Source organism: Elephantulus edwardii, unplaced genomic scaffold, assembly GCF_000299155.1.
Source record: "Elephantulus edwardii isolate Elephantulus edwardi_28Jun2011 unplaced genomic scaffold, EleEdw1.0 scaffold00015, whole genome shotgun sequence".
Lineage (NCBI taxonomy): Eukaryota > Metazoa > Chordata > Mammalia > Macroscelidea > Macroscelididae > Elephantulus > Elephantulus edwardii.
The window spans coordinates 20,368,133-20,379,119 of record NW_006399765.1 but is presented as its reverse complement, the minus strand read 5'-3'; the positions used below and the strand labels follow the sequence as shown (position 1 = coordinate 20,379,119).

The 10,987-nt window shown below is 46.5% G+C and overlaps 1 protein-coding gene across 15 annotated transcripts in view; it reads left to right on the top strand.

Annotated features, from left to right (window-relative positions):
• ZMYND8 (zinc finger, MYND-type containing 8) overlaps positions 1–10,987 on the top strand; it is a 133,733-nt gene that overhangs the window by 46,202 nt on the left and 76,544 nt on the right. For all 15 annotated transcript variants that reach the window (XM_006881603.1, XM_006881604.1, XM_006881614.1 and 12 more), the window contains one exon: positions 2,257–2,405. In XM_006881603.1, coding sequence (XP_006881665.1) covers positions 2,257–2,405 — 149 coding nt within the window. The remainder of the gene's footprint in view (positions 1–2,256; positions 2,406–10,987) is intronic.

The following is a 10,987-nucleotide window of genomic DNA, read 5'->3' as shown; positions in this document are numbered from 1 at the left end:
AGCAAGCCTGGTTCTTATGGAGCAAGCCTGGTTCTTATGGAGCAAGCCTGGTTCTTATGGAGCAAGCCTGGTTCTTATGGAGCAAGCCTGGTTCTGTCCTGACTCGTACGGTCTCCACGCATTGGGATTGACTCATCAGCAAACGTTAGATGGTCTCCGTCCTCAGTACCACACATGGTGCTCCGGTTGAAGGGCCCAGCCCTGCTCACCTGACCTGTACCTGTACCTGTACCTGTAAGGCTTTGTTGGTAGAATGGGGTTGTTGGGTCACAAGCTACATGGAGAAAATGAGAGTTTTTGTATGTGTCTGTGGAGAGGGGTGAGGACCTCACCAGAACGGATAGGGCAGTTTTCTTTGGGGGATGGAGGGTGTTACACACTCTTCATCTTTTTAGTGAATTTTCTCACTAATTAGCTGCTGTGTGCCTTTGGGCCAGCCACCTGGGCCCTCGGGGCCTCCATTTTGATGTCTGTAGGATCATCTCCAGAACTCTTTGGGGGGGTCTGTTCACCCCCAGGATGCCTGTGGTTAGCATTTAATTTCCTCCCGGGGCTGTGTCTCAGCATGTTGTCAGCCTGCAGTTCATTCTGACTCACAGCAGCCCCATGTAACAGTAGAATTGCCTCACAGGGATTCCACAGTTGTAATTGTTACGGGAATAGAGTGACTGGTGGGTTTGAACCACTGACCTTTGGACGAGCAGCCATGCACTTAACCACTGTGCTATCATCAGGTACCGGTGTCTTGGTATGGAACTGAAAAAAGTATTCAGGGTTTTAGCGAAGCCTGCCTGCGGAGTGTGAAACGTTCCTTGTGTGGACTGAATGCGGAGGCACTCGGTTCATCGTCTTGCTTTATGAGTCTGTGGAAGATGCTTCTCCCTTTTAACCAAAGTCAACCACACGGAGGGCCCTTGGGCTTCCTGGTTGGTGCAGATGGCCTGCACTAGATTGCTAATCTGAAAGCTTGAATCCTTCAATGGTATCAGAGAAGAAAGACCTGGTCATCCTGTGCTGCGAAGGTCACAGCCAAGGAATCCTCCTGGACAGTTCTGCTCTGTCTGCCACGTTGGGATCCGCCTGGTGGTAATAATCTTTGATAGTCAGCGTGGCTGGGCAGCTTGTTATAGCCACCTTGGTGTAACCAGTTGGAACACGGTTGTTCTGACTTCAGCTCTCCCTGTCCAGACATGGCAGAAGGGGATGCCCACGCCATCCTGCGTGTGAGAGCTAGCCTTGAATGTTGAACTGGAGGAGGAGCTTGCCAGGCCGTGGGGTGGTGGGGGAAGGGACGGACAGCTGCATCCCATCCTGCCGTCTTCCTAACTTCTGTCCTCATTTTCCCTCTTCTGGGAACTGTGTGGCCTGTGACTCAGGACACCACCTGCAGCAGCGGTAGCAGCGTGTCGTTTCCCCTAAACTAACAGAGTCGCCATGCGGCTGGCATATAGTGGGTGCCTGTCCTTGAAGGCTCGGCGGTTGTGGGCAGCTGTGTATTTAAGTGAGATGCGGGGAGAATGAAATAGAAGGGACGGGATGGCAGAGATGGGGCTAACCTTTTCAGGGAAAAATTGGCCAGGAGGGAATTTGTGTTGACCTCTTTGGAAGAAAATCTCAACCACAATAAGGTCTGCTGGTGACTGGACCACAACTTTTGGCAGGCTAGGGGGATGCTGGCTTCTAATGAGTTAAACTTTGTTAGCTTGTAAATCTGCATAATTGTTACTTTGGTTTCCATTTTCTTATCATCTACCTCAAGTGTTTCAGGGTATTCTGACAGATACACAAAGGAAGAAATATTTCTTTGGGATTAAAACGATACCAGTGCCCGTGTGACAGCTGAAGTAGCTGTGGTATAGCATCATTGGGAGGGACAATAGAGAAGAGTGAGCATTGTGGCAAATGGAGAGCACTTTCCCATCAAAAGGTGGGTGACTGTTACTCGGCTCCGTGGGCCTGGATTTTTTTTTTAAAAGAGAGCTGGAAATTCAGATTATGTGAAGTCTTCCAATTTTTTACTTTTTACATCTTGGCAACTAGTTACGGTTTTACAAAAGGTGTTACATACGCCAAAGCACAGCTGTCTGGTCTCTGAGCCAAGTGATGAGGAGGTGATGGCTGTATACTGGACGAGGCACACAAGATGTGGAATTGGGTGCCACACTTTGCTCACTCCACACATCCCTCGTTTTTGCCCTCACCCAATCTCAACTTCTCTGACGGCTCTAAAAATATATGGTCCTGTGTCTCTTACAGATCCCAGCTCTACAGAGAGAACAGCCCAGAAAAGAAAGTTCCCCAGCCCTCCACATTCCTCCAATGGCCATTCGCCGCAGGACACGTCAACAAGCCCCATTAAAAAGAAAAAGAAACCCGGCTTACTGAACAATAACAATAAGGAACAGGTAAAGGAACCCACCGGGACTGGCGGCCCGCACGGGTGGGACGGGAGCTGGAGGGATGCTCAGAAGCTCTCTAGCTTTTCTTAGAGCTAGTGCCTTTGGGCCACCTGTCATTTGCACAGGACTGAAAGGGTAGCACCTCAGATGGTGGCTGGGCACACATTCCAGCGGCTGTGCAGAGATTTATTGTGGGGACAAGTCAGGGCTTTAAGGTTTGGGGCTTCTTCTGGGGATTTGTGCTCTCACGCTCTGAGGACTGCTTGCTTTGAGAGGCGGAAGGAATTTTCCCATTATTGGACCACACTAGGAGGGGTGGGAGGTCACTGGCTGATTGAGGTGAAGTCCTCCTCTTTCCCGGTCTCGGTTTTCTCATCTGTAAAAGGAGGGGTTCAGCTTGGGGCCAGGAGGCAGGCACACCCCCACGCATCACCCGAGGTAGCTCTCGGACATTGATTGTGTTTCCACCCCATTGATCAGATCGGTAGCCAGAGCTAATCATGCAGGCGGGAGAATCTCCTTTCCATCTTAGATCCTGTCTAAGGAACTTTCTAGCCTTAAAATTCTCAGATGCAATCTTGATTTTCTAACTCTGTAAGAGAGACAGAGACAGACATACGCTTTTGTGATTGCACGGGTGGAATATGCCCTCCCCTGCTCCTTGAACCACGAGAGACAGCTCCTACCTGGCGTTTGAAGAACAAGTATTCCCCTGGTGGTCATGCAGACTCTTGCTTCTTGAGTGGGATTCCCGAGAATCCATGCATCCAACTCACCTGCTCATCCCTCCACCCATCCCTTATCCATTTTGTGTATTGTTGAACACTGGAGTGGCCCCCTGACATTTTAAGGCTGAATAAAATAATGTTGTTACTTTAATGGAGAGGAGCCTAGCAATGGTTAAATGCCCAGAACGATGAGAAGTGCACCTTTCTGAGCAGTGATCTATTTTCATGCTGAAAATTACATAGCAGAATGCCAGTTCTGCTTTGTGGCTGTGGCTGCATTAACCCCTTGGTGCCTGGTTTTCTCCTCTTTCGAAAACTGGGAATGACAGTAATCCCACTGCTGTTGTCACAGAGCTTTTGTAAAGATAATGAAACGGAATGATTTTGGTAAGAAGAATAAGTTGAAAAATAAACCAGGCCTTGTACGAGGTGCAATAATTACATAAATAATCAGTTAAGCCAGGAACGTAGTACTGTTTTATGTACATATCGTAATATTGGAAAGAGAACTGTACATAGACAGTCACAGTGCCATGAGCATGCCCGATTCTGTTGTAAACACCTTTTCTGTTACCCTAATAATAATAATAATTAATATTATCCTAATATCCTCATGATGACCCCACGAGGGAGGAGAACCATTTCCACTTTGCAGCTGGAGAACACAGCCGCTCTTCAGGGTCTCAGAGTGAGTGAGCTGAACTTGGAGTAGAGCTGCCTGTCTGGCTTGAAGCCGTGTGACAAGCTATTTCTCTGTCACCCAGGAACCAGCCATCCATACTTGTTGGGCCCGAAAACCAAGAAAGCAACTTGAAAGCCACAGATAATCCCCAGACTTTCATTTAGGCAGGAATTCTCTCCTTCGTGGGCCACCAGTCTCTCACTAGAGTTTTACTTCGTTTTTACAGATACTTTAAAAACACCCTCAAACATCCAACAAAACCCACAGAAATTGAAGTCCTCTGGCAATCCTGGGCCAAGCAAGTCTGTTGGTGCCATTTTTATGACAGTGCACCTTCTCTTCCTGTCTCTCATATTTTGGATGCACCATTTTAAAGCTTTTCTTTTATTTTTTTATTTTTATTGTATTATTTTTACATGTACCGTCAAATCAGATCTGACTAGTACAGGAGGAGATAGCCCCCTCCTTCTCCAGCAAAGCATCTGGTGGATTTGAACCGCGTACCTCTGGGATTACAGTGCAGTGTCTTGCCACTAGGAAAGTTTTTCTTAAATTAAGAGCCTATATAGTGTGCTTGCTTCGGCAGTATCTATACTAAAATCGGAATGATGCACAAAAGATCAGCCTGGCCCCTGTGCAAGGATGACAGGCAAATTTGTGAAGCATTCCTTTTTTTTTTTAAAGAGACAATATAGCACAGTATAAACATTTTTGTATGCACTGCGAAACAAACAAAAAAGACGTGTGACTTGCTTATGTGCTTCATAGCAGTGGTTCAGAGAGGAAACCATACGCTTGTAAGGTCTTTTATCTTCTTTTAACATCCTGTCCCTTTTGTGCTCACCTGCAGGAATACCTGCTTGTCCATCTCTTGAGCCCCTTCCTTCCCTTTAAAAAGAGCTGCTTCCCATCTCTCTCCTGGAGGCACCTCTCAGGCCGCCAGGCATTTTATTTATTAATTTTTTTTCCTTACTCATTCTTTTTCTCCCCTCCCCCTCTTTTTTTTTCCTTGATGTGTACCGTCGAATTGGATCCGACTGGTACAGGAAGAGATTACCCCTCCTTCTCCAGTGGAGCATCTGGTGGATTCAAACCCTGCACCCTTGGGGTTGCAGCACAGCTTCTTGCCACTAGGCCCCCAGAGCTCCCTCAGGTATTTTCTTTCCTGACTTTTCCGTCCATGTGTTTGTTCCAGTTTCTCTAACACTTTGGAACTCTGTTGGCCTAGTGGTTATGGAATGACATTGACAGCCCAAAGGCAGGTAGTTCGAATCCACCAGCAGCTGTTTCTCAGGAGGAGGATGAGCAGTCTCTTCCCATGTGATTTACAGCCTCTGGAAACCCACTGGAGAGTCAACTGTGAATTGGTTCTGACTCAGAAGCACAAAGCAACACCACCACCACTGTGACCCTTGCAGTCTGTCCCCATGATATTTTTAAGGCCATGCGTCCCTCTGGCTGACACCAGCATCAACACCATGACCCTTGCAGTCTGTCCCCATGATATTTTTAAGGCCATGCGTCCCTCTGGCTGACACCAGCATCAACACTGTGACCCTTGCAGTCCGTCCCCTCGATATTTTGTAGGCCACAGGGCAGTGCTTGCTCACCTCTGTTCTCGGGGGGTAAGCACAGATGGGAGCTCAGCACACCTTGCAGAATGAATTCAGAAAACACTCTTAGGGCATGGCTGTGCACTGGGGCTCTTGGCTGTCCTCACTGTGACACACCATCTACAGAAGTATGAGGTTCAAAATCCCTGACTTTCCTGCCTCCGCCGGAGCTGGGAAACTCGCTGTGCAGCCTTGTCAGTTCAGTTGCTGTTCCATTTATGAGCTTCAGTTACATCTATAAAATAAAAGTTGGGACTAGACAGATTGCAGCTTTGATTGTGGACTTTGTTTCTACAATGCAAACCTTTCCTGGAGGGAGACATTTGTTGGCATAAGGCGAACAGTTTTAACTGCTTTAGCTGTGAAGGGAAGTTCCTGCGTGCCTTCTAGAACTTAATTGTTTGTTGAGTACTGGCAGGTGTTCTAGTACTATAGCGTATTAATTACGTGTTGTGAAAGGTCACTGGTTCAAATCCACCAGCTGCTCCATGAGGAAAGGACAATCTCCTCTGATTAGAATTTATAGCCTTGGAACCTGGTGGAGGAAGTAGCCTGACAGTTTTCTATAGGTCTGTAAGGAACTGGTGACACAGTGCGTTATTTATTGGGCTGATAACTAAAAGATCAGTTAGAGATCTTTCTCTGGGGGAGAAGGATGAGACTGTTGGCTCCTTTTAAGAGTTGTGGTTGTGTGCTGTTGAGTTGGCACCACCTCATCGCTGACCTTCCAGCAGGTTCTCTTGAGGAAGTATATTGCACGGGAGGAGGCTGATCATTCTCTGAAAGAGCAGCTGGTGGATTTGAATAGTGTCTTTGGGTTTGCGGTGCAGCTTCTTACCGCAGAGGCTGTCAGCTCCCTTTTAAAGATTTACAGCTTCAAACTCCTGGTTAGAGGTTTGCTTTGAGGAGAAATCAGCTCAGTGGCAGTGGGCTTGGTGTTGGCTGTAGGAGACACAGCGACCAAGCAGTGGTTTGAACACACCTCCCGCTCTGCTTGAGGAAAACCTGACAATCCCTGTGAAGATTAAGAAAACTCACACCTTCCTCTGTCGAGTCAATGTCAACTCCTGGCCACACTGTGGGGCGGAGTGCAATTGCCCTGTAGTGTTTCTAAGACAGTCGTCTTTTTTTTTTTAAATTTTTTATTTTGTATTGGTCTCCTTACAAAGGTCATATACTTTGTTTTTCACTTTATCCTTCATTCACATTGCGTTTCATACAGTCATTCCCATTCATTATGATTTAGAAACTTAATCACCATTGAATTAACTGTGCCCACCATTACTCTGCCTTTCCAGATCGCCTCTGGATCTTTCTGTTTCCTTTAGCCCCTCCTCTCCACCCACTAAATTGTGCGACCCTATGATCCCCCGCCCCCCATCATCATCCCTCCACTTCTCCCTTCCCCCACATGGATTCACATACACATTTCACTGTTTATCTGTTTCTACAATAATGGTCTTATGGTCTTGTGTGATATTTGTCCTTATAAGACTGAGTTAATTCACTTAGCGTAATGCTCTCCAGTCCCTCCCAAGTTATATAGTAATTTTCAAAATCGTTCCTTCTGAGTGCTGCGTAGTATTCAGTCATGTGAATGTTCCACAGTTTCTTTTTTCGTTTTGTTTTATTTTTGTCTTTAGTTGTTTTTTTCCCCCACAATTTCTTAGTCCATTTGGTTGTGGTTGAACATTTGGTCAGTTTCGATGTTCTTGCAATGCTGAATAATGCTGCTGTGATCGTTGGTGTACAAATCTCTGTTTGTGTCTTAGTTCTAATTTTCTCAGACTCTATTCCTAGAAGTGGATTATTGTTGTTATTGTTACGTGCTGCTGAGTCACCTGTGATTCATAGCAACCTTGTGTAAACAGCGCTAAACCCTGCTCTAGCCTGTGCCAATCTTACTGTCTCTGACACACCTACCTCCATTACTCCAGTCACTGAATCAGTCCATCTCATTGAGGGTCTTTCTTGCACTGTCCCTCCACCCTCCCAAGCATGATGTCCCTCTCCAAGGACTGGTCCCACCTCGCAACATGTCCAGAGTATGTCACATGGAGCTTCAGAATCTGTACCTCTAAGAAACAACCTGGCTTCACCCTCTCAAAGACAAATTTGTTTCTCCTAGCAGTCCATGGCATAGTCAGTATTCTTCTCCAGCACCACAGCACAAAGGCATTAATTCTCCTCTCATCTCTAGTCATTGTCTAGCTTTCGATGCATAGCAAGTAATTGCAAAGACCATGGCCTTTATCCGGTGCACCTTAGTCTCCAGACTGACATCATTGCTCTTCAGTACTTTGGAGAGGTCTCTGACAGCTGGATCTTATGGAATTTCTGTGTTCAGCTCCCCCCCCCCCCTTGTGTACCATGGAGTTGGATCCGACTAGCACAGGAAGAGATTTCCTGGCCTTCTCCAGCAGAGCATCTGGTGGATTCGAACCATGTGCCTTCAGGATTACAGTACAGCTTCTTGCCACTAGGCCACCAGAGCTCCCCTTGTGTTCAGCTTTTTGAGGAAACACCAGAGTGATTGTACAGTTTTACAGTCCCACCAACAGTGTTTGAGAGTTCCTATCTCTCCACACCCTCTCCAGCATTTATTGCTTACTGTCCTGTTAAACTTTGCCACTGCTACTAGGGTGAGATGGTATCTCATTGTGGTTTTATTGCAAGGTGTTTGTCTTTATCCTGTAGAATTGCTGAGGGTTTTCAGTTGTCAGCCTTTTGGTGATCAGCCCAGTATTTTATCCACTGTGCCACCAGATAGCTTAGAACCCCTTGTACAGTGAAACTTGTAAAAGCAGAAACCTGTCAGAGAAGGAAAGCTCCCTGGGTGCTTATTACTAGAGGATTAATAATATTAATAATAGGATTCTTAATAGAGTGTGACAGAAAAGGTACTAAGACCATGTGCTCCTTTAATAATAGAATTCTTCCAAGACTTGGGAAAAGAAGACAGGCCGATCTGGGTGGTCGAGGTCTCATGTGTTCATATGTTGCCTTAAAACATTCAGGCCTTTCACACAGTCCCTTACTGGGCTTCGATTGTGTGTTAGTAGTTGGGAAACTTTGAGTGACAGGCAGCGTTGTAGCCAAGTGGGGACTGTCCCCCTTGGACAATAGCCGTAACATCCCCTGTGTATCTCAGAGTCCCTCACTTCCCACTGTCTTGTCTGTTCACGGACTGAGTTCTAGCGGCCACTGTGCGTGCCCCACAGCTAGGCTTTTTGTTCTTAGAATATAGAAAAACCAGAAGCAGCCCCCTAATCCCACCTGTTGCCCGCCAGTCAGTTCCGACTCCATGTGATCCTGTGGCACAGGGTATGACGGCCCCTAGGATTTCCAAGGCTGTAAATGTTGTGGACGCAGACGGCTGCTTTTTTTCTCTCCCAGGGCTGCTGGGAGATTTGAACTGCAGACCTTTAGGTTAGCAACCCAGTGCTTAATGCACTGTGACATCAGACAGCATCTTAGAGACAAGTTTTTCAGGACTGCTGTTGCTGTCAAACGTAGGAGAATGAAAGCTGAATAAAGGAGGCTTGTGGGTTTCCTCACTTACTCCACTTACCTTTCTTATTGTCATCGAGTTCCAGATTTTCAGAGGTTATAAATTATACAGGAAGAGATTACTCACTGTCTCTCAAGGAGCCACTGCTGGATTTGAACCAGCTGCCTTTGGAAGCATCACTTTATACTGTCCTTACTCACTAGACCACCAGAGTTCTCTTGTGGCCCCCTGAGAAGCTGGAGTTGGTGCTGCCGTTTCTCAGCCCCCCTTCCTGTACACGTGTCCTGTCCTCACACACACAGCTTGAAACCACCAGTCCCTGGTATCCCTGGACTAGGGGTTTCCAGCTGTGGCCTAGGCCCCGTTTTTGTAAATAAAGTCTTATTGACACACAGCCACATCTGTTCATTTACCTGTTGTCATGGCTGCTGCTGTTCAGAAGAGCTGAGTAGTTGTAACTGAGACATTGTGGCTTGCGAGGCCTTGCCCACCTCCTGTTTGGCCTTTTCTAGAAAAACTCTGCTGACTCCTGGTCTACATTGAGCCCTTCCCGAAGTTAAGGCGGGCGGGCGTTCTGCATGTCCTTGTTAAGCCACCCCTCCCCTCCCCCAAAGGGGACAGAGAGAGGAGAGCATTTGCTCTCATAACCTGCAGTGATCCCATAATTACACAGGTTGCAGCCTGCTCGTTCGTCTTATTATCAGGGTGGTTACTCAGCTTTGTACTTGCAGAGAAGGAAAAGCATAACTCATTTTGCCTGAAATGATTGGCTTTTCCTTTTTTTTTTATGTTCCATTTTTTTTCTTATCAGATTATTTTTATGGAGCAGGAAACCCTTTAACAAGTAGCAGATAGACGAGAAGCCTGATTGACAAGGAGATTATCCAGGCAGCTCCTTCTTAGCAACAACTGGTGCTTAAGAAAAGGATGAGATAGTGTAGCGTGCAGAGGGTGTGGGGCAACCCTGAGAGCTGATGAGCCTCCCAGGAGCACCCCTTGGCAGCCAGAGAAGGGGAAGACTTAATTTCTGGAGTGTCAAACCTCGGCTTCTCAGAGATAGGAAGGCCTTGGGTTATTGGTGATATAAGAGTAGCTGTCAGGGAGTTCTGGTGGCCTAGTGGAAAGGAGCTGTACTGTAATCCCAGAGGTATGCGGTTAGAATCCATCAGATGCTCTGCTGGAGAAGGAGGGACAATCTCCTCCTGTACCAGTCAGATCCGATTTGACAGTACACACACACAAAAGAATAAAAAACATTAAAAACAAAACCAGTGTAAAATTACTAGAAATGAAGAGACCCAACTGATGCTGCTTAGAGCTAGTGGTTGCTGTGTACCAGTCGGAACCAACTCCTAGCTGTCCCTCCTGTGGGTTTTCAGAGGCAGTAAGTGGCATGGGAGGAGATTGCCCATCTTCTGGGAAGCAGGTGGGGTGGATCTGAACCCTGTGCCTTTGGGACGGCAGCACAGCTCCTTGTCCCTAGAGGTGGTAGGATTTTCAGTTAGTAAATTGTTAGATGGTTTCTGTTTAAGATGAATATTTAAAAACCTACAGCTCTTCCATTATTGGCTCTACAATAACCATTTAGAAAATACAACAGAAAAAGATCCCTGTGTGTAGTCTTGACAGACATTGTGCAGTGTGTCTAACTAGTGTATACATTATTTAGAACACTTTAAGGAGAAGCTGTGATATTTTACTGGCTAGAGAAGCAACTTCTTTTTTTAATTTTTTTTTTTTATGTGTGTACCGTCAAATCGGATCTGACTGGTACAGGAGGAGATTGTCTCTCCTTCTCCAGCAGAGCATCTGGTGGGTTTGAACTGCTCACCTCTGGGGTTGCAGTGCAGCTTCTTGCCACTAGACCACCAGAGTTCCCTTGAAAAGCACCTTTTTATATGCTGAGATTTAGTCAGAGGCTGTGTGTTTGTGGCTAAATTATTTTCCTTTGCTTACCATGGACTGTACAAGAGCAACGGTGTCTCTCTGGAGACTAAGGTGCGCCTGATACAGGCCATGGTCTTTGCAATCACTTGTTATGCATCAGAGAGTTG